General features: G+C 42.6%; 1 protein-coding gene across 1 annotated transcript; it reads right to left on the minus strand.

Moving 5' to 3' along the window:
• Positions 1–2,433: 2,433 nt before the first annotated feature.
• On the minus strand, positions 2,434–26,679 carry LOC122556188 (succinate receptor 1-like). The gene is made up of 2 exons (XM_043702717.2): positions 26,463–26,679; positions 2,434–6,398 (listed from the first exon to the last, which is right to left on the minus strand). Exons 1-2 carry the CDS (start codon positions 26,463–26,465, stop codon positions 5,433–5,435), a joined length of 969 nt encoding a protein of 322 aa, XP_043558652.1. The 5' UTR covers positions 26,466–26,679; the 3' UTR covers positions 2,434–5,432.
• Positions 26,680–27,286: the final 607 nt, after the last annotated feature.

A 27,286-nucleotide genomic window follows, 5' to 3' on the forward strand; every position in this document is an offset into this window, starting at 1 on the left:
AAGCTAATTGGTCCAACAAGTCCAACAAGTAACTCACCCAGACCCATTCCCTTATCCTATTATGAAACATTTCCCCTGACTAACCTACACATCCCTGAATACAATGGGCAATTTAACGTGGCCAATCCACCTAACCTGCCCATCTTTGGTCTGCAGGAGGAAACTGGAGCACCCAGAGGAAACACACGCAGACACAAGGAGAATGTGCAAACTCCAAACAGAGAGTCGCCTGAGGGTGGAATCAAACCCAGGCCCCTGGTGCTATGAGGCAGCAGTGCTAAGCACTGAGGCACTGTATCACCCATGGCATGCATGCATTTAATTTAGAGTGTGTAACAAATATCCCTGAGATTGATGCATGGGCCAAGAGAATTGAGGTATGAAAGAGGTGTGAAAGGATCAGAGTTATACTTTCTGCAGGTTAGAAGATTCAAAGGTGACTTCACTGAAAGGTAGAAGACAGAGGGTGGTGGTGGAGGGTTGTTTTTCAGACTGGAGGCCTGTGACCAGTGGAGTGCCACAAGGATCGGTGCTGGGTCCTCTACTTTTTGTCATTTACATAAATGATTTGGATGTGAGCATAAGAGGTACAGTTAGTAAGTTTGCAGATGACACCAAAATTGGAGGTGTAGTAGACAGCGAAGAGGGTTACCTCAGATTACAACAGGATCAGGACCAGATGGGCCAATGGGCTGAGAAGTGGCAGATGGAGTTTAATTCAGATAAATGCAAGGTGCTGCATTTTGGGAAAGCAAATCTTAGCAGGACTTATACACTTAATGGTGAGGTCCTAGGGAGTGTTTTTGAACAAAAAGACCTTGGAGTGCAGGTTCATAGCTCCTTGAAAGTGGAGTCGGAGGTAGATAGGATAGTGAAGAAGGCGTTTGGTATGCTTTCCATTATTGGTCAGAGTATTGAGTACAGGAGTTGGGAGGTCATGTTGCAGCTGTACAGGACATTGGTTAGGCCACTGTTGGAATATTGTGTGTGCAATTCTGGTCTCCTACCTATCGAAAAGATGTTGTGAAACTTGAAAGGGTTCAGAAAAGATTTACAAGGATGTTGCCAGGGTTGGAGGATTTGAGCTACAGGGAGAGACTGAACAGGGTGGGGTTGTTTTCCTTGGAGCATCGGAGTCTGAGGGGTGACCTTATAGAGGTTTACAAAATTATGAGGGGCATGGATATTATAAATAGACAAAGTCTTTTCCCTGAGGGCATAGGTTTAGGGTGAGAGGGGAAAGATATAAAAGAGACCTAAGGGGCAAACCTTTCACGCAGGGGGTGGTACGTGTATGGAATGAGCTGCCAGAGGAAGTGTTGGAGGCTGGTACAATTGCAACATTTAAGAGTCATTTGGATGTATATGAATAGGAAGGGTTTGGAGGGATATGGGCCGAGTGCTGGTAGGTGGGACTAGATTGGGTTGGGATATCTGGTCGGCGTGGACAGGTTGGACCGAAGGGTCTGTTTCCATGCTGTACATCTCTATGACTCTATGAAAACTATAACATCGGAGGCTGCGAAGTGACCTGATAGAGGTTTATAAAATCACAAGGGGCATGGCTAGGGTGAATAGTCAAGGTCTGTTCCCCAGGGTAGGTGAGTCCAAAACAAGAGGACATAGATTTAAGGTGAGAGGGGAAAGACTTAAAATGGACCCAAAGGGGAATTTTTTCATGCAGAGGGTGGTATCTGTATGGAATGAGCTGCCAGATGAGTTGGTGGAGGTGAGAACAATTACAACATTTAAAAGGCATTTGGATGTGTCTATGAATAGGAAGGGTTTAGAGGGATATGAGGTAAAAACAATGACTGCAGATGCTGGAAACCAGATTCTGGATTAGTGGTGCTGGAAGAGCACAGCAGTTCAGGCAGCATCCGAGGACAGGCAGCATCCGAGGACAGGCAAAATCAGAACCAAGTGCTAGTAAGTGGGACCAGATTTATATAGGATATTGAGTCAGCATGAATGAGTTGGCTTGAAGGGTCTGTTTCTGTGCTGTACATCTCAATGTCTCTATAACTCTATATTAATGAAATGCAGCTGGGCAGTCTAGAGCATGGGGTGACAGCCACATAATATAGACTCAGCCATTTTGATTTGAGATGGGGAGAAATTTATTGTTTAAATGGCTCGAAATCGTGAAACATCTCAGCGTTGAAAGTTGTAGCTGCTTAATTGTAGAGTCTATTCAGGACAAAGAGCAATGAAGTTTTGGATATGAAGGAGGTTTATGACGTGGGGATTTTGTGAGGAATTGGAGTTAAGGAAGAAGATCAGCCAACTTGTTCAGTAGAAGGCCAGGTTCATGGCTCATACTTCTTATGGAGCTATTTATTGGTGTTCTTAATATCTAAGCATTTCAACAAAGCAATATAGTCAAAGAAATGGATCAGGATTGATTTCTGTGAACTTGTTTTTAATATTCACTCAACAGCATTCACTCAAAAGAAATATTTTTACATAATAAACAAAATTAATAGAGAAATAGAGAACTTTTAAATACAAATTTGTTATCATGATATGCTGGTGTTCACATGAAATGCACATCTTTACTCAAGCAGCAGAGCAGTTATTATGATTATCTTGATCAAATTATCTGTAGGAAAACATAAACACGAGCAATAAAAGTTCTGCAAATGATATGGTGTGCTGCTTGATCTTGCTAATGTCAGTGCAGTGATGTTCTTCCTGAGACATAAATCTGTAGGGAATACATGCACCTTGCCTCTATTACATCAGAATAAGTGGAAACTGTGGACATTAATCAGTGTAAACAAGATGACTTCTTGTCTAATTCAATGCCAACATTTGTGACTAATGGCTAGACAATGCTTGACAGCTTTAAATAAGCAAGTTCGTTACTTTAAAATATCATAATGGATTAATAACAAATTATTGCTGATTTTATCAGTTGCTGATTCGGCCAATATAAGCCTTCCTTGAACCATTCTGCACGTTCTTTTCCTCTTCCTCTTTCTTACTGTCCAAATCAATCTTCATTACATTGTGTCCTATCGATTCTTTCTTTCCTAAGTCCACAGAGAACATTTCCTCACTTCTCACAAACATGTTGCTCTCCTTCAGAACCAAAAGAACGGCAGATGCTAGAAACCAGAAACAAAACCAGAAATTGCTGGAAAAGCTCAACAGGTCTGGCAGCAGCTGTGAAGAGAAATCAGTTAACATTTCGGGTCAATTGACCACTCCTCAGGCCTGACTCAGCCTGCTAGTATTCTGAGGAAGGTTCATTGGAAAAGGAAAGTCAACTTTGCTTTTACTCCACAGATGCTGCCAAATCTGCTGTGCTTTTCCAGCAATTTCTGTTTCTATTGCTCTCCTTCAGCAAAGATATTTTCCTGATCATCCCTGTTTTGCCTTCCAAGCTCTTTAACTCAGCTGTTGGTTTTTCAGGATGGGACTTGACTTCACCCTTGTTTCTTTATTTATAGTGAAAACTGTGAGACATACTTTTGTTTGATGGACAGGTGCTGATCAAAATCTGGGTTGGGATAGGGAACTGAGTGCAGTCGAGAGACTTAAATATTCGTTCCTTCATTCCTCATCAGGGTATTTCAATCTGGTTGAGTGACAATTTCAGTGAGAAATTCTTACCATTAGGTATTGCCCTCAGACTTCCATATTTTTGGAATGTTATGTTGAGGTGAAGACAGGAAAGTGCAATGAATGAACAGTATTTGCTTCCAAATAAAAAGAGAACATGCTGGAGAGACTTAACAGATTTGGCAAATGCTGTGGAGAGTTGTATTTTGAGTCCGCTATGACTCTCTTCCAGACTAGTCAGAGTCATAAGTTCATACAGCATGGAAACAGACCCTTCATTCCAACCTGTCCACACTGAACATAATCACAAACTAAACTAATCTCACCTGCCTGCTTCAGGACCATATCCCCCCAAATCTTTTCAATTCATGTACTGGCCTAAGTGTCTTTTAAGTGTTGTAAGTGTGCCTGCATCCACCATTTTCTCTGGAAGTTCATTCTACACACAAACCACCCTCTGTTAAGAATTTGCCCCTCATGTCTTTGTAAATCTCTCTCCTCTCACCTTAAAAATATGCCGCCCAGTCTTAAAGTTCCCCCAACCTGGGGAATAAACAACTACCAGCAACCCTATCCATGCCCTTCATGATTTTATAAACCTCTATAAGGTCACCTCTCAACTTCCTGCACTCCAGCAAAAATAATCTCAGTCTATCCAACCTTTCTTTATAACTCAAACCTTCTCTACCTGGCAACATCCTGGTAAACTTCTTTCAAACCTTCTCTAGTGAAAGAATATCCTTTCTGCTTCTCTGTCTACAGATGCTGTCAGTCCCTCTGAGCTTCTCCAGCAATTTCTGTTTTCATTTCAAATTTCCAGCATCCACAGTATTTTGCTTTTGTGTGAGTGCTCGTTCCCATGTTGCAATATCTCTTAGCTGTTGGATAATGGAAAGCGTAAACCAGAGCTCAATGAAATGGTGCTGTCCATACACATATCGAGTCCCACTCATTCCCTAATCCTGAAATTGTTATGTTAACCTGCAATCTGCCAATGTCCTGATTCAAAATTCTCATCTTGTTTTCAGATCCCTCCAGGATGCTGCTCATCTCTGTCCTGCAACCTCATCCAGACCTACAAACAATCCCAACTCCAAGGCTGTTCTTACTCGCAGCGATGTCTTTTTTGTTTTGCTTGGCTCACTGGCTGGGCCAATATTTATTGCCCATCCATGGTTGTCCATGATAAGGTGGTGGTGGATTGACAACAGAATGACTTGCAAGCCCGTTTCACAGGGAAGTTAAGAACTAATTGCTGTAGGTCTGGAGCGATGTGTAGGACAGAATAACTTAGGAGATTCTCTTCCCTAAATTACAGGGATGGGTCTTTCTGGCTATCAGCCATGGCTTCACTGTCATTATCAGACTTTTAATTCCAGATTTTTTATTGAATTCAAATTCCACCATCTACCATGGCAAGATTTGAACCAGGTTCCAAAAGCATTACCCGGGTCTCTGAATTAATAATCTAACCACAATACAACAAGACCATCACCTCTCAATAATGTGTTACTGACGTCCCAGCTCTGACTAATGGATCCAGGACCCAGACTCCGGGACCTTGCTTTCGTCAGTGCAGAGAGAATAATCCAAGAGTAATGGTTAACCAATGGCTAATTCTGGATCTCTAAAGCTGGTACTACCAATCTTCAATTTGGGAATATAGCAACAACAGGTTAAAGCTTCCCAAACAACTCTTTTCGATACAAGTGAGAATTTCAAGAAAGTTCAACTCAAGCTAAAGAAAATATGTGACTCAAACTGCTGTCGTTCAAACCACTGCAATTATGATTCAGCTGCGCTCCAGAAGAAACATAAGGCTGAGAATAAAATGGCTCTTCATTAGTTGGCGTCATGCTCTTAACTCAGTATTTATCCCTGCTTGATGTCTCTGACGTCAGCCTTTGGCCAATGAATGGCAATTTGCTGAGGAGGGTCTCTCTGAATCGGTCACCCAGCATGAAGTAGAAAATGGGATTAATAGCAGCGCTGAGGTAGGCAATAGGCCTTGTGATGGCATAGCCAGCTTTTATCCCCCTGTAGGTGCATGTCTTCTTCCCCAATCTAGAGGCAATGCGGATATTGCGCATGACATGATAAGGAGTGAAGAGCCCCAAGAAAATGACTACTGCCAATATCACAAGGCGATGGGGCTTCTCAAGCTTAATTGTGCTGCGTCTCTGTGCTCTGATCTCCCTTAAGCACTTTGCTGTTTTAGTGGAGCAATACCCCATAATGCAGAGTGGGATGATGAAATCAACAATGGTGAGGAACATACTGTAAACCAGGCTGTCTCCGGCATTCCCCGAACTGGCATAGTCAACACATACTACAGCCAGATCATCATTGTCCGTGATGTTCTTGGGTCCAATGAAGGTGAACATAGGCACCAGCTCTACCGTGACAAAGATCCACAAGAGAAAACAGATAATGATAGCGGTTTGCTTTTCCTGGAACCGATAGAGATTTGTTGGGTTTCTCACCAGCAGATATCGATCAATACTGATGCAGGTCAGGTAGAGGACACTCAAGTAGAGGTTACAGTTGAGGAAGTACCGATTAAACTTACACCATATGTCACCGTAGAACCATTCACTGTCATTTGCGTACTGGATTACAAACATTGGAAGAGTGCAAATAAAAAAAAGATCTGTGACAGAGAGGGAGAAGAGATAGATGTTACTGCACTTCCATTTCTTTAAGCAGAAGACATAACCACTTATCACAGTCAGATTCCCTATGAGTCCCACAATGAACACAATGGAGTACATTGTTGTGAGGTAATATTTTTCCACGTGAGAATTAATGTCCGTGCAAGTCTCGTTCGTCTCCTAGAAATTAAAAACAAAAAAAATTAGCTTAAAGAGGAACATGAAGGTGCACAATTAAACACATTGAAGAACTGATGCTTAAGGCATCACTGTTGACTCAGTGGATAGTTGGTGTGACATCTAATCTGTGACTCCTAATAAGATACAATCACTGTAGTCTTACTAGACGATGGGGCTGCTGCCCCATTAGAGAGTGAGTGGTGGTTTGACCTGAAGGACACTCCACCTCAGGTGAGAGATGGAGAAAGGGATTCCTTCATAGTAACCTCAAATACAAATAAAAACAGAAGTTGCTGGAAAAGCTCATCTATAGAGAGAAATCAGAGGTAATGTTTCAGGTTACGTGACACTTCCACAGAACCCAGCAGATGTAAAATGCTGTCAATGATGTTGGTATCATTCTACATTGCAAACCAGCCACCCAGCCATCTGACTAAATCAACCGCCCAAGTACTACAGAGAGAAAACCACATGTCTGTGATAAATAAGGCACTACCAAGTCTCACAGTTGTCAACGTCATGGTAGTCAGAGGATTTGCTTTTTTTTAGTAATGTTGCTTCATGATTAAATATTGGCTGGGACATCATTAACTGGGTCTCCTCTGATGTGTTCATCGGACCATCAGCTTACAGCCAGGCTGACTATAAGGGAGCCTTCATTTAATGCCTTCTCCAACCAAACATTTAAAGATCGATTCAAATGTTCTCATAATATCAGACAATGTTAACCTTCAGGTTTAATTTTGATCCTGAATCAGCACATTGAGTGGAACTTTTACGGCTACGTGGAATACAGTGTATTTGCAAGGGCAGCCCAAGGTAAAAGTTCAATTTCTTTTCTTCGCATTCATTTATTCATGGATTGTGGGCTTTGCTGACTGGGTCAGTATTTATGATCCATTCATAGTTGCCAATGAGATAATGCTAGTGAGCTGTCCTATTGAACAACTGTCAGTTATTAGGGAAAGGTAGACCAAAACTACTGTTCAGAAAGGAATTCTGGGATTTTGACCTAGCTGGAGTGAACAGACAGTGATGTAATTCAAAGTCAGGATTGTGAATGGCTTAGAGGGCAACCTACAGGTTGTGATGTTCTCATGTATCTGCTACCCTTGTCCTTTCAGATGGAAGTGATCATATGTTTGGAAGTGGCTACCTAATCGGTCTTGGTAAATGTCTGTAGTGCATCATGTAGATAGGACATACTGCTGCTGTTGAGCATTAGCGAAGAAACTCAGTACAAAGAACAGAACAGGACAGGCCCTTCGGCCCACCATATCTACACCGGCCATGTTGCCATTCAAAATTAATCCCATCTGCCTGCACGTGGTCCCATCCCGCTATTCTCTCCTGTTCCCTTGTCTTTTAAATGCCTCTTAAACATTGCTAATGTATCTGCTTCTACAACCTCCCTTGGCAATGCGTTCCATGCTCCTACCTCCCTCTGTGTAAACAGCTTGCCTCGCACATCTCCTTTAGGTGTTCCCCTTCTCATTTTAAAGCTTTTGGAAAGAATTCTGAGGGATAGCATTTATGACTATTTGGAAAAGCATAGCGTGATTAAAGGCAGTCAGCATGGCTTTGTGAGGGTCAGGTCGTGCCTCACAAATCTTATTGAGTTCTTTGAGGAGGTGTCAAGACAGGTCGACGATGGTCAAGCAGTGGATATGGTGTATATGGACTTCAGCAAGGCTTTTGATAAGGTTACCCATGGTAGGCTCATTCATAAAGTCAGGAAGTATTGGATACAGGGAGATTTGGCTATCTGGATTCAGAATTGGCTGGCTGACAGAAGGCAGAGAGTGGTTATGGATGGAAAGTATTCTGCCTGGAGGTCAGTGTTGAGTGGGGTCCCGCAGGGCTCTGTACTTGAGCCTCTGCTCTTTGTAGTTTTTATAAATGACTTGGATGAGGAGGTTGAGGGGTGGGTTAGTAATTTTGCAGATGACATAAAGGTTGGAGGTGTCATCGATAGTATAGAGGGCTACTGCAGGCTGCAGCACGACATAGACAGGATACAGAGCTGGGTTGAGAAATGGCAGATGAAGTTCGACCTGGATAAATGCGAAGTGATGCATTTTGGAAGGTCAAACTCGAATGCTGAATATAGGATTAAAGACAGGATACTTTGCAGTGTGGAGGATCAGAGGGATCTGGGTGTGCAAGTACATAGATCCCTCAAAGTTGCCACCCAAGTGAATAGGGTTGTTAAGAAAGCGTATGGTGTTCTGGCTTTCATTAACAGGGGTATCGAGTTTAAGAGCCGCAAGGTTTTGCTGCAGCTCTACAAGTCTCTGGTGAGACCACACTTGGAATATTGTGTCCAGTTCTGGTCACCCTACTGTAGAAAAGATACAGAGGCTTTGGAGAGGTTGCAAAGAAGGTTTACCAGGATGCTGCCTGGACTGGAGGGCTTGCCTTATGAAGAAAGGTTGAATAATCTCAGACTTTTCTCTCTGGAGCGAAGGAGGAAGAGACGAGACTTGATCAAGGTATACAAGATAATGAGAGGCATGGATAGAGTCAATAGCCAGAGACTTTTCCCCAGGGCAGGATTGACTGGTACAAGGAGTCATAGTTTGAAGATATTAGGAGGAAGGTATAAAGGAGACGTCAGAGATAGGTTCTTTATGCAGAGAGTTGTGAATGCATGGAATGCGTTGCCAGCTGTGGTGGTGGAAGCAGAGTCATTGGGGACATTTAAGTGACTGCTGGACATGCACATGGATATCAGTGAGTTGAGGGGTGCGTAGGTTAAGTTACTATATTTTACATTAGGATTAAACCTCAGCCCAATGTTGTGGGCCAAAGGGCCTGTTCTGTGCTGTACATTTCCATGTTCTATGTTCTGTACTCTTGGGTATTTGACATTTCCCTCTTGGGAAAAGACACCAACTATCTATCCTATCCATACCTCCCATAATTTTATATACTTCTATCAGGTTGCCCCACAGCCTCTAATGCTCTAGCGAAAACAATCGAGGTTTGTCCAACCTCTCATTTTAGCCAACACACTCTGATCCAGGCAAAGTCCCGATAAAAGAGTCCCCAAGAAGAAAAGAAGACCAAAATACAGAGAAGAACAAAAGCTGCCTGGTTTTGAAATAAGAAGTCTTGTTTTGTAAATCGTAATCTGGAGTTTTATCGGATTAGTAGCATGGAAGGGAAGGTAAAAGATAGGTTAGAGGAAGAAATTGTAAATAATTGTCAGTTAATTATTCCTTGTTATATTTCAAGAAAAAAAAGGTATAAATTTTTACTTCAACTAGTTTGGCCTATCGAATTTTGGCAGATTACTGCATGGGATAAACCTTTTCTGTGTTGCTGGTTTTACATTAAGCAGAGGAGTTTACCCTGTGTTGTAACATTACATTTGACCTCCCAAGCAGTATCACCTCATACTTGTCTGGATCAAACGCCATCTGCCATTTCTCTGCCCAATTTCCCAACTGATCCATATCCTCTATATCCTTTGATAACCTTTTTCACTCTCCACAAATTCATTAATTTTCATATTATCTTCGAACTTACAAATCAGGCCATTTACATTTACATTTTCACCCAAATCACTTACACATATTAAAAACAGCAGAGGTCCCAGAACCAATCATTGCAGAACACCACTGATCACAGACCTCCAGTCAGGAAAACATCCTCCATAACCATCCTCTGTCTTCTATGACCAAGCCAATTTTGTATCCAACTAACTAACTCACTGTGGATTGCATATAACTTAATCTTCTGGACCAGCCTACCATGAAGGACATTGTTAAATGCTCTACTGAAGTCCATGTATCCACTTTCCTACCCTCATCAATCATCTTCATCACTTACTCAAAAAGCTCAATTTAATTTGTGAGACAAGACCTCTCCCACATAAAGCCAAACTATCTCAAATAAATCCATTCTTTTTGAAATGTGAGTAAATCCTGCCCCTAAGAATCTTCTCTAATAATTTCCCTACCACTGACGTAAAGCTCACCAATCTAAAGGTTCCAGGATTTACCCTGTTCCCTTTAAGCAAAGGAACAACATTGGCTATTCTTCTATCTCCAGGGACCTTGGCTGTGGCTATAATGGATAAAGAGGTCTCTGTGAAGGCCCCAGCAATCTCCTCCTTTGCCTTCCTCAGTATCCTGGGATAGGTCTCATCAGGCCTTGGGGATTTATTTATTAGATTAGATTCCTACAGTGTGGAAACAAGCCCTTCAGCCCAACAAGTCCACACCGACCCGCCGAAGCGTAACCAACCCAGACCTATTCTCCTACATTTACCCCTTCACCTAACATTACGGGCAATTTAGCGTGGCCAATTCACCTGACCTGCACATTTTTTTGGATTGTGGGAGGAAACCGGAGCACCCTGAGGAAACCCACGCAGACACGGGGAGAATGTGCAAACTCCACACAGAGAGTCGCCTGAGGCAGGAATTGAACCCAGGACTCTGGCGCTGCGAGGCAGAAGTGCTAACCACTGTGCCACCGTGCCGCACCGTTATCTTAATGGTTTTCAAAGGCACCCAAGACCTCCTCCTTCCTAAAACCAAAAGGCCCTTGAATATCAACATACCCCATCCAATCTTGATTTGGAGATGCTCAAAAACTGCATGAATTCATGTAAAACTCTGTTATCTCACTTTTTAGATTAGAATCAATCTAAACATCATGGCATAGTCATAGAACACAGGGCCAACACCTTCAGCATATTGTCTAGCTATCACCATTGTTAACAGCTAACCCGAGAATGCAACTTTTTAAAAAAGTTTTTGTGATTTACACATGAAAGAAGTGAAACTATAACGGTATTCTAACAGATGAAAGGCTTAACAGACAATCAATTTTTCAATGTATAATTTCAGTTACATCACACTGTAAATTTTTGTTATAAATTCTGTGTGTTAGGATTGAGCCCTCCACTACCACCTGATGAAGGAGCGTCGCTCCGAAAGCTAGTGTGCTTCCAATTAAACCTGTTGGACTATAACCTGGTGATGTGTGATTTTTAACTTTGTCCATCCAATCTTATCATCGTACACAGCCTTGTCCTTGCTGAGTGCTGATGCTTGGACCTCACCAGCCTCTTTGGCTCCAGGAAGAAATTCTATTCCTTGTCCTTGAGTGGACCTTTCCCTTCCCTAGCTACACCATTGCTTCCAAGATACACATAAAATACCTTTGGAATTCTGCTCAGTTCTACTGACCAAGGGCATTCCATGGCTCTTTTTAGCTCTCCTAGTTCTTTGTTTATGTTTTTTCCTGCTTCCTTCATATTCTACAATGGCCTTGTTTAATTTCAGTTTCCTATAACTTACATATGATTCCTTTTGCATTTTGATTAAACTGTCTATATCTTTTGTCATCCAGGGTCCTGAATCTTGCCTCTTTATCTTTCAGCCCCGTAGGAGCATGCTGGTCCTGAACTCTGGTCAACTGTTCTTTAAAAGACTCCCACATGTGAGATGTGGGTTTGCCCTCAAAAACAAAAATGCCCCCTCCAACTAATTTCTCTCGTTCAGCCATAATACATTTGTAATTAATATTTCCCCAATTCAATACTTTCACCCGAGAACTAGTCTTATCCTTATCTATAACTGTCTTAAAACTTAGGAAATTTTACTATTGTTCCCAAAATGCTTCCCCATTGAAACTTCAATCACCTGGCCAGGCTCGTACAAGTACAGCTCGCTCCCTAGTTGGACCATCTGCATATTGTTTAATTGGCACCAGTCAAGCAGCTTGTTCTAGATGGTGTCAAGCTTCTTAAATATACCCGCACAGACAAGTGAGGAATATTCCATTACACTTGTATCTTGTAGATGGTGGATAGACTTTGGGGCGTCAGGAAGTGAGTTATTTGCTGCAGCATTTCTAACGTAAAGAGAGAATGCTGACGATGCTGGAAATCTCAAACAAAGAGAATGCCAGAGGATCTCAGCAGATCTGGCAGCATCTGTGGACAAAGAAACTGAGTTAATGCTCTTCTTCCGAACTGAGCTCAGTTCAGAAGGAGAGTCATACCGGACCTAAGGCATTAACTCTGCTCCTCTCTCCTCAGATACTGCCAGATCTGATGAGTCCCTTCAGTGTTCTCTGTGCTTGTCACAGTATTTAGGTGGCTAGTTCAGTTTAGTTTCTAGTGAACAGTAACCCTGTTTCGGCAATAGTAATAAAATTGAATATCAAAGAGCAATGTTTAGCAGGCAAATAAATGAGACTAGTTTAGTTTTGAAAACTCGGTCAGCATGGACAAGTTGGACTGAAGGGTCTGTCTGACTCTATGACTCTATCAGGTTATTTTGAGTAGTCTGAATATTGTTTGTTATTTGTCAGCCCAAATCTGGATATTATGTAGAGCTTGCTGCATTTAGGCATGGACTACTTCAATACCTGAAGCTTTGTGAATGGTGCTGAGCATTGTTCAATCCTCAGCAAACATCTCCACTTCAGAACTTATGATGGAGGGAAGGTCATTGATGAAGCAGCCGAAGATGTTTGGGCCATGACATTACTCTGAGAAACTCCTACAGAGATGTCCTGGAGCTGAGATGACTGACCTCCATCAACCACCTATGTGCCAGGTATGACTCCAACCAGTGGAGAGATTCTTCAACCCCACTTTCTGATCCTCATTGTCTCTAGATTTGCTGCTTCACCTCAGGAGTTCAGTTCTTTTGCATATGTTTCAATCAAGGCTGCAATAAGGCTAGGAGCTGAGTAGCCCTGGCAAAACCCAAATCCAGGGTTGGTGTGCAGATTATTGCCGAACAGCTGCAACATGATAACACTGTCAATAACCCCTTCTACCAATTTACTGAAGATTGAGAGTAGACTGATGGGGCACTCATTGGTTGGGTTGAATTTGCCTTTCCTTTGTGTACATGACATTCTAGGGCAATTCTCCATGTGTTTGGTAGATGACGATGGACTGGAGTGGCTTGGATATGGGTGCAGCACAAATCTTCAGCCTTATTGTTGGAATGGTGTCTGGACATATAGCCATGGCTGTTCCTGGTGCTTCCGAATATCACGTGGAGCTGAAGCCTGGTATTTGTTGATGCTGGGGACCACTGCAGCAGGCTGAGATGGACCATCCACTCGACATTTCTGGCTGCCGTTTGTTGAGAATGCTTCAGCGTTACTTTTTGCACTGATGTGCTTGGGTCCTCCAATGTTTGTGGAGCCCACTCCTCCAGTGAGTTGTTTAATTTCGCACACTGTTCACTCCTAGATCTGGTAGGACCGAAGAGCTTAGATCTGATCTATTGGCTGTGGAATTGCTTAGCTCTGTCTATCACTTGTTGCTTATGCTGTTTGGCACATTCATCTGTATTGTAGCTTCACCAGTTTGACACCTTCCTTTTGGGTATGACTGGGTGCAGCTCCTAGCATGCCCTCCTGCATTCTTCATTGAATCAGGGTTGATTCCTTGGCTTAATAGCAATGGTAGAGTGGGGTTATGCCAGGCTGTGAGCTAATAGATGGTGTTGGGTTATGATTTAGTTGCTGATGATGGTCTACAGCACCTCCTGGATGCCCAGTCTTGATTTCATAGATCTGGTCAATGTCTATTCTATCTGGCATAGTATTAATGTCACACAACATGATGGAAGGCATCCTCGGTGTGAAGATGGAACTTTGTCTCCATGTGGACTGGGCAGTGATTACTCTCATTGATACAGTTATTGTTTCTTGATGGCAGGATCGTTTTGCTATTACCATCTCAGAAATTTTCAAGTGGGCCAGCTTTTCTTCATTGTTGGAACCTATTTTGCATGCATTAGCCCTTGAATACTCATTGACACCCCAGACTAGAGGAAACATTTTCATGGTTGCAATCTCATTAACCAAAAGAGGGAAACACTTATGTTCATACACATGATAATGTATATTATACAGGTAGTGGGTTAGACTGCTTCCTCAAAGTCCAGTGAGTACAAACTTTTCAATAACCCAACTCCTTCATAAACAAACTGTTGCAATGCAGGAATATTTGCTGATTAAAGAATGAAGGCTGACTGAGTGAGAAGTGACATTGTATGAACATGTGAACAATCCAGGAGTGTTAGCCAATTGTGATGCTGAGCCGTATTGGAGGTCATGGGACTTCTTGCTCCTTCATGGTTAAACATTAAGGAACTTTGTTTGTCATGGACTGCAATTGAATTTGTTCCCTTTGCACCAATAATCTTCTGTTCATTTTCTTGGCCAGGGCATCAGTATAGAGTTCTGCAGGTTTATGTGGGCCAACTTGTATGATGTAAATTTTCACTTCCAAGGAACATTCATCGACCTCTGAGAGGTAGAAAGATGAGCTGTGATCATTGACTGCTGAAAACCAACAATGTTGCTTCACTTCCCATTTTCCAAAGGTTGTGTTTCTCCCAGAGGATGGCAGTAAAGGAGTCCCTCAGTCAATCTTCCTTCACCATCTCCAACAAGAAGGATCTAACCATCGTCCCCTGGCTTTCAATGCTGTTTCCATCATTGAATCCCCACTATCAACATCATGGGAGTTTACAATTGACTGGAAACCAAACTGGAGCAGTCATTTTGACCAACCTGTGTCAAAATCCTGGAATTCCTACCCTAATGGCATTGTGGATCAACCCAGGACACACGTATTGTAGTGGTTCAAGAAGCAGCTTACCACCAACTTCTCAAGGGCAAATAGGAATGGTTAGTACAAATGCTGGCCAGCTAGCAATGCTCATGTCCCACAAATAAATAAAACAAAACAAATGCTGGGATTACAATAATAGACTAGGAATTCTGTGGTGAGTAACCCATTATCTGTCTCCCCAAAGCCTGTCCACCATCTACAAGACTCAAGTCAGGAGTGTAAAGGGAATAATCGCCACTTATCTGGATGCAGCCTTATACACACTCAAGAAGCTAATCACCATCCAGAATGAGGCAGCCTATCTGATTGGCACCTCATCCATCATTTAAGACACTTTATCACATCCTTCATCACTAACGGACAGTGGTAGCAGTGTACACCATCCACAAAATGAACTGCAGCACGTCACCAAGTCTTTTTCAACAGCACCTCCCAAATCTGTAATCTCTACCACCTGGAAAGACAAAGTCAGCTGATGCATTGGAATATGCTCATTGGCAAATTCCCCTCAGAGTCATTCACCATTCTGACTTGGAACAATATTGCTATTCCTTCACTGTCATTGTGTCAAAATCCTGGAACACTATTCTATCACCAGATTATGATTTAGAAAGTTGGATTTCCATTTCAGTGGTAAATAAGGATGGAGAGTAAATGTTGACTAAGCTAGTGACACTCACAAACCATGAAACTTTAATAAAGAAAACAGATTATAACAGAATTGAGTTTCAGAAGTGCTGCTGTATCTTTCTTCGGTTTAGCTGTTCTTGTTGACTGTGGAATCTAAAGAAATGTTAAAATGTTTTGTATGATGTAATAACCCTTTAACAATCAGTCTACAGAAATTTAAGCATCAACTTCTGCTTTTTACAAATTAGGAATATCCTGTGGTGTAATTTGATTTCACAATCCTGACTAAATGTTACCCATTTACAGATTCCAGGGCCCTGCAGTCTTTTCTGTTCCTGTGCTCATAAGCACCTCAGATTCAAAAGCTCATTTTAACCAAGACCCCCTCACCAGCCCTAAGGATCTTCCTTTCCTTTATCCCAATTGTAATAAGGGTTTTGAACTCACGGATGGTGCAAAGATCTTGAAGTGGATTCTGTATTCCATTGTTATCAGGTCATTACAAACATGAAGCGAATTTAAGGTTTAACAAGAAAAGGCATTTATAATATTTACTGAAGTCTGTTCGGTTGAGTATTTCATGGTCTATCTACTCATTCTTCTTATAAAGTCACCATCCCCCACAAAGCCTCCTTTCCCAGAGAGGGTCAACTCGAATGTCTCCAACTACCTTCTCTCACTGTCACCAACTGTTGCAAGAGTTTCCCTTATACAATGCTCAAGATCCTCCTTTAGTAGAAACATGGAAACATAAAAAGTAGGAGCAAGAGTAGGCCATTTGGCCCTTCAAAAATTCTTTGCCATTCAATATGATCATGACTGATCATGCAGCTCCATAACCTGTTCCCATATCCTTTGGTCCCCTTAGCCCTAAGACCTTTAGCTTGCTCCTTCTTGAAAATATTCTACATTTTGGCCTCTACTGCTTCCTGTGAGCAAGAATTCCACAGACTCACTACTCTCGGGTTGAAGAAATTTCTTCTTACCCGAGTCTTAAACGGCCCACTGCACATCCAAATAACAATTATACAACAAATTAGCAGAAGGTCATGGGTGGAGTCTAAATAAAATTAGCTTAAGTAAGTCATCAATGATGGAGAAATTAATGGAACTGAAGAAGGACCAATCCTCAGGACCTGATTGTTTCCATCTCTCAGTGTGAAAGGAAGTAGGAGTGTACATTACTGATAGCCTGACCATAATCTTTCAGAGTTTCTTAGATTCAGAACTTGTTTCTCTGTATTCTAAATTTTTATAGACCATTTAGCCTGACATCAGTGGTCGGAAAATTGTTGGAGTGTACAATCGGATAGAGTAACTGATCGCTTTGAAAACTTTCAATTAAATCAGGAAGGATCAGCAAGAATTCATGAAGGGTAGGACAAATCTCAGAGTGTTTGAAGAGGTGACCATGGTGGTGAATGAAGATAATTCAATTGATGCTGTTTACATGAACTTCCTGAAGGCTTTTGATAAAGTCCCACACAAGAGATTGTTACCTAAGGTAGAAGCCCATGGAATTGATGGAAAATTACTGACATGGATAGGAATTTGATTGAGTTATAGGAAAAAGAGCATTGGAATAATTGGTAAGGTTTCATCCTCATCCTTATTGATCTCATCCTTACTAATCTGGCAGCTGTCGATGCATCTATCTAGGACAATATCAATAAGAGTGACCATCGCACAGTCCTTGTGACTATCAAAGTCCCACCTTCACATTGAGAATAGATTCCACCATGCTAAATGGGACAGACTCCATACAGATCCAACAACTCAAGACTGGGCATCCACAAGAAACTGTGGGCCATCGACATTCGCAGAATTATACTTCAGTACAATCTGTAACCTCAAATCCCCCACTCAACCATTACCATTGAGACAGTGGATCAACCCTGGTTCAGTGGGGAGTGTAGGAGGGCATGCCAGGAACAGCACCAGGCATACCTGAAAATGAGATGCTAACCTGTTGAAGATATCAAACAAGACTATTTCTATGTTAAACAGCATAAGCAGCAATTTAAAGACAGATTTAAGCGATCTCATAACCAATGAATCTGATCTAAGCTCTGAAATCTTGCCACATCCAGTTGTGAATGGTGGTGGATATTTAAACAACTCACTGGAGGAAGAGGCTCAACAAATATCCCCATCCACAACAGTGGAAGAGCCCAGCATTTCAGTGCTTACAATAAGGCTGAAGCATTTGTAGCAATCTTCAGGCAGAAGTGCCAACTGGATGATTAATCTCAGCCTTCTCCAGTGGTCCCCAGCATCACAGTCTTCAGCCAATTTGATTCACTCCACATGATATCAAGAAATGGTTGGAGACATTGGGTACTGCGAAGTCTATGGGCTCTGACAATAGTACGAAAGACTTGTCGTTCTCCTAGCCAAACTCTTCCAGTACAGTTACAACACTGATATCTACCCAAAATAGGGAAAATTGCCCAGGTATGTCCTGCACATAAAAAGCAGGACAAATCCTGCCTAGCCAATTACCGACTATTCTTTATCATCAATAAAGTGATGAAAGGTCTCATTAACAGTGCAATCAAAGAGCACCTGCTCAGCAGGTTACAGCGATGCCCAGTTTGGGTTCTGCCAGGGCCACTCAGCTCTTGACCTCCTTACAGCCTTGATTCAAACATGAACAAAAAACCAAAATTCCAGAGGTGAGGTGAGAGTAACAGCCATTGACACCAACGCCTCATTCAACTGAGTGTGGCATCAAGGAGCCCTGAAATCAATGGGTATCAGGGCAAACTCTCTGCTGGTTGATGTCATTCCTGGAACATAGGAAGATCGTTGTAGTTATTGGAGGTCAGTCATCTCAGCTCCAGGACATCTCTGTAGGATTTCCTCTGGGTAGTATCCTTTGCTCAAGCATCTTCAGTTATTTCTTGAATGATCTTTCCTCTATCATAAGGTCAGAAGTGGAAATATTTCACTGATGATTACACAATGTTCAGCACCATTTATGACTCCTCAGGTACTGAAGCAGTCCATGTTCAAATATACCCAGATTGGGTCAAAATCCAGCCTTGGACTGACAAGTGGCAAGTAACATTCATGCCATACAAATACCAGGCTATGACTATCACCAATAAGAGACAATCTAAACACCACCCCATGACAGTCAATGCTGTTACCATCACTAAATCCGCCCACTATCAACAGCCTTAGGCAGCATTTTCCAAGCCCACGAATACTCCCACCAAGATGGATGCTGAATGGCCTGAACAGAGTAGATGTTGGGAAGATGTTTCCGTTGGTAGGAAAGACGAGGACCCGAGGGCACAGAGTTAGAATAAAGGGAAGCTCTTTTACAATGGAGATAAGGAGAAACTTCTTCAGCCAGATATTGGTGAATCTATGGAATTCATTGCCACAGAAGGCTGTGGAGGCCAGGTCATTGGGTATATTTAAGACTGAAATAGCTAGGTTCTTGATTGTCATGGGGATCAAGTGTTTTGGGGAGAAAATGGGAAAATGGGGTTGAGAAATTTATCAGCCATGATTAAATGGAGCAGACTTGATGGGTTGAATGGCCTAATTTCTGCTCCCATGTCTTATGGTCTTATGGTCTAAAGATAAGGGCAGAAGATACATGGGAATACCACAACCTTCATGGTCCCCTTCAAGCCACTAAACATCCTGATTTTGAAATATATTGCTTTTTTTTCCACTGTCGCTAGATTAAAATCTGGAATTCTCTCCCTCATGGCATTGTGTGTCAAACCACAATGGGGTAGATTGCAATGGGATAGTTCAAGAAGTCAGCTCAGCCTTGAAGGGCAATTAGGGATGGGGGCAATACTGGCCCAGCCAGCGACACCCACATCCCACAAATGAATAAAAAAAGCTCAATTTAGCAGGACATGACTAGTGAAGTCCTGCAGGGAATTGTGCTCGGGCCTCAAATATTGGCAGTATTCAAAGTCAAAATTGGGCAGCACTGTGGAGGGTGTTGACAACAGCATAAACGTACGCCAGAATATTGATAGATTAGGTGAATGGGCAAAGCTATGGCAAATGAATTTTAATGTAAACAAATGTGAGGTTATGCGTTTCAGACCAAAAACAGGATAGATCAGGGTAATTTTTAGATGCCACAAAATTAAACACAGTAGCGCCTCACCATGCGAACGACCCTGTTCACGCACAAATCGGTTTACGAACAGGATTGTACGTAAAATTTTGCCTCAACGTACATACGAAATTCAAGGTACGAACAAAGGTACGAACGCAAAAAAGCCAGTGTGCGACCACGTGGTTTCATTGTTCTGCTTTGCCACGCGCTTGTTGAACGCAAAAGCTCTCGGGCCCTGCGTGATCTCATTCAGTTTGTCTTTGGTGCGTGCGCTGTGAACAGCCATCCAAGCATTCTTACGCTATCCGAACAATGGGAAAAATTGATTCAGTTTGCGAACTTTTCGGTTCACGAACCGGGTCCCGGAACGGATTAAGTTCCTAAGTCGAGGCGCTACTGTACAGTGGATGGCTAGCGAGATTTAGGGTTTCATGTGCATAGCTCTTTAAAATGCCATGAACAGGTAAAGGAAATAGTCAAGAAGGCTAATGCAATGCTGGCCTTCATGCCTAAAGGTTCGGATAAAGAAATGCAGACATTATGCTGCTGTTATACAAAACCCTAGTTAGACACTACCTGAGCAGATCTGGACACCTCACACTTGGAGAGTTTAACACAGATTTACAAGAATAATAGCTGGACTTCAGGAGTTAAGTTAGGAGGAGAAATTAGCCAAATTTGGCCATTATTTACTAGAATTTAGAAGTTTAAGGGGAGATTGAGTCATGGTCTTCAGCATATAAACAGGAAAAGACCAAGTGAATAGTATAAACTATTTCAACTGGTTGAAGATTCTAGAACCAGGGAGCATGGTCAAGAAATTAGGGCCAGATCAATCAGAAGAGTTGTTGGAAAGCACACTCACATGCAAGGTGTATCAGAGGTTTGGAACTCTTCTTCAAATGGTGATCAATGTGAATTCAATTGTTAACTTTAAATCGGAGATAAACAGATTTGTATTAAGCAAGGCTATCAACGGACATGAGTCGAAAAGTGTGGCACTGGAAAAGCACAGCAGTTCAGGCATCATCTGAGGAGTAAGAAAGTCAATGTTTTGGGCATGAGCCCTTCATTGGGAAAATGGAGTTAGGCCATAGATATTTTTGAATGTCGAAGCAGGTATGAGGGGCTGAATGGCCTGTCTCTGTTCCTATGTTTCTATTTGCCGTCTTTGTTTCTTACTGCATCCTTCCAGTGACTTGTATACAAGATCACCCAGGTCTCATTGCCCATCCCCCTTCCCCAATCTATCACCATTCAGAGCATTGCCTGCCTTCTTGTTTTTGCTACCAAAGCGGGGAGTCTCACATTTATCCACTTTTTACTTCATCTGCCAGGCAGTTGTCCACTCACTCAGTTTGTCAAATCACACTGAGGCACCTCTGCATCCTCATTACAGTTCACACTCCCCCCTCCCCCCCAACCCCCTCCCCCCTACCCACCCCACACATTATGCCAATTGCAAAGTCGGAGATACTCTATTTCGTTGCCTCATCTCAATCATTAATGTTCATAATGTGAAAAGCTGGAAGTCCATGCACTGTCCCAGTAGTCACTGGCTAACATTGGAAATTTTCCGAAGGGTTATCACAAATCTTGCACTTCCCTCTCCCCAGAAGATCTATCTTCATGCGTTGGCTTGTGCTTCCCAATATTTGGGTGTATGCTTCCCAAGGATTTGGTGTATGCTTCATGGTCTGTGCTTTATTTGAGATGTTCGGAGAGGACGCGGCAGAATCAATTTGCTTCTTTCTGGTGTCCTGGCCAATATTTATTCCTTAGTCAACATCCGATAAGCATTATTTATGGGGCTCAGTTAGGTACATGGCTGGTCCCTGATGGAGAGAGACATCAGCAGTGCAGGTTCAATTCACAGCGCGTGCTGCAGGAAGAACATCTCATCCTCAGACTAGGCACTTTACAACCTTCTGGACTTAATATTGAGTTCAACACCTTCAAATTGTGAACCAACTCCTATTCCTTCCCTTTTTTTTAGCTTTAGCTTTCTCTGTCACCATGTCCTCTTCACCTCCCCCCCCACCCCCAACCCCAACTGCCTGTTCTTTCAAGTCTGACAGTTAGGCACACCATTGTTCTGCCATTCTCACTTTCCGATCACTTAATCTGAGCTCTCAATATCCTTTCACCCCACTGCCAGCACTCTACACTCCACCTCTGTCCCCCCCCCATCTATAAGATAAATGCTGCCCCCTCCACACTTCACATCAGCTCTGATGAAGAGTCATCCAGACTCGAAGTGTTAGTCTCTCCACGGGTCCTGTCTGACCTGCTGTGATCTCCAGGCCTTGTTGTTTTTAGCTAGGTTCAATTTCCGCACTGGGACAAAGTGAGGACTGCAGATGCTGGAGATCAAAGTAGAAAAGTGTGGTGCTGGAAAAGCACAGGCGGTCAGGCAGCTTCCGAGGAACAGGAGAATCGACGTTTCGAGTGTGAATTCTTCATCAGGAATTCCGGATGATGAGCTCATGCTCAAAATGTCGGGTCTCCTGCTCCTCGGATGCTGCCTGATTGGCTGTGCTTTTCCAGCACCACACTTTTTGACTCTCAAGTCCTGCACTGGCTGAGTTTACTGTAAAGGTCCTCTGTCTCCCCTCGCCTGAGGGATGGTGACCCTCAGGTTAAACTGCCATCAGTCATCTCTCTGTAATGAGAGAGGAGCCCCAAGGTCATACAATCATACAGTCATACTGTCATACAACATGGAAACAGACCCTTCGGTCCAACCAGTCCATGCTGACCGTAATCCCAATCGAAACTGGTCCCATCTGTGTGCTCTGGGCCCATATTCCTCCAAACCTTTCCTATTCATGTATCCATCCAAATATGTTTTAAACGTTATAATTGTAACCACATCCACCACTTCCTCAGGAACTTGATTCTACACTCGAACCACCCTCTGTGTAAAATAATTGTCTCTTATGTCTTTTTTTTTAAATCTTTCTCCTCTCACTTTAAAAATGTACCCCCAGTCTTTAAATTCCTCACCTTAGGAAAAAGACAACTACCATTAACTCTATCTATACCTGTCATTATTTTATACATTTCTATCATGTCCTCACTCAACCTCCAACACTTCAGTGAAAAGGTCCCATCCTATCCAGCCTTTCTTTATAACTCAAACCTTCCATACCCAGCAACATCCTGGTAAATCTCTTCTGCATCCTTTCCAGCTTTATAATATCCTTCTTTTAACTAGGGAACCAGAAATGGACACATTACTCCAGAAGAGGCCTCACCAATGTCCTGTACAACCTCAACCTGACGTCCTCGCTCCTATACTCAAAGTACTGAGGACTCTGGGACTGTGGCAACTTTTCTAATCATTGGTCAGTGTCACATTGCTTTCAGTGGAATATTATTATGTACACATTGTTTCCTGAGTTTCATATTTTGCAATAGTAGCTGAACTTCAAAAGTGCTGCATATTCTGCAAAACAATTTGTGAAGCGTGTGATAGAAATACAATTCCTTTATCCTTTCCTAACTCTTAAAGGGAAATGTGACATTTTATTAATAAAAATAAAAAATTTATCCATGTCTCTTGTTTAGTTTTGTTGCTCCAAGGTTTTTTTAGAACTCCAAAATTTCTACTAACTAATTGACTATCTTAATTGTCAGCATTTGACAATATGGATATTAAAACATGGATGAGTCAAATAGTTTAGCTGTAAGTGCATATTTTACTTGATTGTATTTAGCAGACTAGAATCTTCATTGATAATTATTAAAAGCAAAGACCAAATAGAAATTTATGGAAAAACTAAGCAGATCTGACAGCACCTGTGGAGAGAAAGAGCCTTCAGCACATTTCCTCCACTTCCTGCACCTTCATCCTTGAACCCCATCCCTCCAATCACAACAAAGATAGAACCCCTCTGGTCCTCACCTTCCACCCCACTAATCTCTGGATACAGAGCATCATTCTCTGCCTTTTCCATCATCTACAATGAGACCCCACCACCAAAGATATATTTCCCTCCTGACCCCTATTGGCATTTTGCAGAGACCATTCCCCTCACAGCTCCCTCGTTAGGTCCACACCTCCCATGGAGCACTCCCGGCACCTTCCCTTGTGCCACAAGAGATGCAAAACCTGCATCCACACCTCCCCCCTCACCTCTGTCCAAGGCCCCAAAGGATCATTCTGGCAGAGATTTTTCTGCACATTCAAACACCTCATCTACTATGTGGGCGGCACGGTGGCACAGTGGTTAGCACTACTGCCTCACAGCGCCAGAGACCTGGGTTCAATTCCCGTCTCAGGCGACTGACTGTGTGGAGTTTGCACATTCTCCCTGTGTCTGCGTGGGTTTCTTCGGGGTGCTCCGGTTTCCTCCCACAGTCCAAAAATGTGCAGGTTAGGTAAATCGGATATGCTAAATTGCCCGTAGTGTTAGATGAAGGGGTAAATGTAGCGGAATGGGTCTGGGTGGGTTGCGCTTCGGCGGGTCGGTGTGGACTTGTTGGGCCGAAGGGCCTGTAATCTAATCTACTGTGTCCGTTGCTCTCGATCTGGTCTCCTTTACATTGGGGAGACAGGATGTCAACTCAGGGAACATCTCAGGGACACATGCACCAAACAACCCCACTGCCCCGTGGTCAACCACTTCAGCCTCCCCTCCCACTCCCCCAAGGACATGCAAGTCCTAGATCTCCTCCACCGTCAAATCCTAGCCACTGACATTTGGAGGCCAAATCATCTGGAGGAAGAGCGCCTAGGACCCTCCAACCACATGGCATCAACATCGACTTCACCAGTTTCCAAATCTTCCCTACCTCACCTAATCCCTGATCCAACCTTCCAACTCAGCACTGCCCTTTTGAACTGTCACACCTGTTCATTTTCCTTCCCAGCTATCCACTCCACCCTCCTCTCAACCTATCGACCATCACCTCCCATCTGCATCCTCCTATTGCCTTCTCAGCTACCTCACCACCACTTCCACCCCCCACCCATCTATTTATCTCTCGGTCCCCTTCTCCTCCCCTCCCTCCCACATTCCTGATGAAAGGCTTCTGCTCGAAACGTCAAGTCGCCTGCTCCTCAGATGCTTCCTGACCTGCTGTGCTTTTCCAGCGCCACACTTTTCGACTCTGACCCCCAGCATCCTCAGTCCTCACTTTGTCCTCATCCTCTATGGAGGGACGTCAGAGTTAGCAATTCATGTCGAGTGACCCTTCCTCAGAACTGAGGAACTATTCTGAAGAAGGGTCACTCAACCCAAAATGTTAAGTCTGATTTCTCTCCATGGGTGCTGCCAGACCTGCTGAGCTTTTCCAGCGATTTCTATATTTTTGTCTCTGATGTACAGTATCCACAGTTCTTTCTGGTTTTTATTGAAAGCAAGTTACGGTTTTGGCTTAAAGAGTGGCAGAGTCTGCAAACACTGCAATAATTAGCATGAAATGCTCCAATTACAGACTCTCTGAGAGGTACAAAGTTAAAAATCACACAACACCAGGTTATAGTCCAACAGGTTTAATTGAAAGCACACTAGCTTTCAGAGCGTCGCTCCTTCATCAGGTGCTATAACCTGGTGCTGTGTGATTTTTAACTTTGTACACCCCAGTCCAACACCGGCATCTCCAAATCCAAACTCTGAGAGGTAGTAATTGAATTATTACCAATTTTCCTTCAGAACCTTCTCCCTGAATCATGCTGCCAGTTTTAGATTTAAATTGATGGAGTGTGCAAGATGGTGAAATGTGTTAAAAGTAGATGCGACAACAATTCCTCAACAATTATTCAATAATATTTCTTGCTCTAAAAAGAGGTGGCTCTGATTTTGAAGATCAGGTGAATTTTCAAACTGTGACCAAGCACATATTTGTTCTTGACTAATAACATAGCACATGAAAATTTGATACTTGTGAGTCTAAATGTTCAAATTATAATTGGGCTTCAGTAGCAGGGACTCTGAAGCGGTCAGACTGTCACCAACTGAATCATTAACATCCTTCATAGGAGCAAACCTGCCATCCTCACCCTATTTAGTCTCCAAATTTTAATTCCTGATGAAGGGCTTTTGCCTAATACATTGATTCTCCTGCTCCTTGGACGCTGCCTGACCTGCTGTGCTTTTCCAGCACCACTTTAATCATGACTCTAATCTCCAGCATCTGCAGTACCCACTTCTGCCCTGTTTAGTCTCCAAACCTATTCTGAACTATTTGACTCCTAAGTGACACCTGAAGGGGTTTAGCAAACCACACGGTTGCAAACCACACGGTCAGGGCAACTGGAGGTAGATAGTAAAATCCATTCACACACAATGCCCACAACCCAAGAATAAAAATGTTTTGTAAAAGAATAGAACCTGTTAAACCTCATCGAGGAGTGCAGAAAATGTCAGGGAAAATATGCAATGAGACCAGGATAAGTCATGAGAGTATGAACACATTCCAATAATTATTTTTAGTGAGATTTCTTAATTCTGCTGTTACTTTGTACATTTTCAGCTGACTGTGATGCAGCTCTTGAATTTGGTGCTCAAATCAGTTGGTGGGTTTTAATGGACTGAAGTTTCTGACACCAGATTGGTCACTCTATTGCTGGCTCTATGCTTCTCCTGTGCCCTCCTGCCCCCCTCCCACCCCCACCCATTCCCCACCTGCAAAATATTGTTTTGTTGCTACCTTCCTGCAGGTACCATGAAAATTCAAAGAACCCCAAAAAGACGCAACAGAAGAATGCACTTACCATCACTCTGACTGTGAGATTTGTAGCTCTGAGAAGATTTGCAATGTTGCCAGACAAACATGAGCTTCCTTTAAATGGCACAGTTTTGCAATTAATGTGCTAATTGCCAAGTGAGCTACAGATTAATTTTGCACACACACACACTGCATCAGCCTTCTATCGAACGTGCATTGAGCTTTTGATGTGAAGCTACAGAGTAGCCAATCAAAATTCACACTTTTTTTTTATGTTGCTCTTCCTCCATATGAGGTTGGGAGCTATGAGGAAGAAGTGAAGTGCTTTAAAGTTTTCTTTTTTGAAAAAGGAGAACTAAAACATGCGAAAGATAAGTGCCTACATATTGAAAGTTTTCAGCCTGGACCTTTCAATCCATCTGACCCACCTAATTCCAATTATGCTTGTAACAAACCTGAAACACAAGTCTAGTTAACCTAACCTGTGTAATCTGATACCCATTAAGCATCCTTGCATTTGGATAAGAAATAAAACTAACATTAAAAAAAACACAGATAAAGGAGAAGCACAGGAATAATAAAGTACGTCCATTTTCAACCTCAAACTGATAAATTTTTAAATCAGAAACTAAAACAGAAACTGCAGAATTGCTTTCTCTGGGTCACTCGACCTGAAACTTTAACTCTGATTTCTCTCCGCAGAAGCTGCCAGACCTGCTGAGCTTTTCCAGCAATTTTAGTTTTTGTTTCTGATTTACAACATCTGCAGTTCTTTTGTTTTTCTAAAGTCATACCTTGGTTACTTAAGGTGATCCACCAACTCTGGAAACCCCTCTACAGCTAATTAAGAGAAAACATCTGATGAGCAGC

Source organism: Chiloscyllium plagiosum, unplaced genomic scaffold (assembly GCF_037043375.1).
Source record: "Chiloscyllium plagiosum isolate Xiang-an unplaced genomic scaffold, Cpla_swu_hap1 HiC_scaffold_13, whole genome shotgun sequence".
NCBI classification, from domain to species: domain Eukaryota; kingdom Metazoa; phylum Chordata; class Chondrichthyes; order Orectolobiformes; family Hemiscylliidae; genus Chiloscyllium; species Chiloscyllium plagiosum.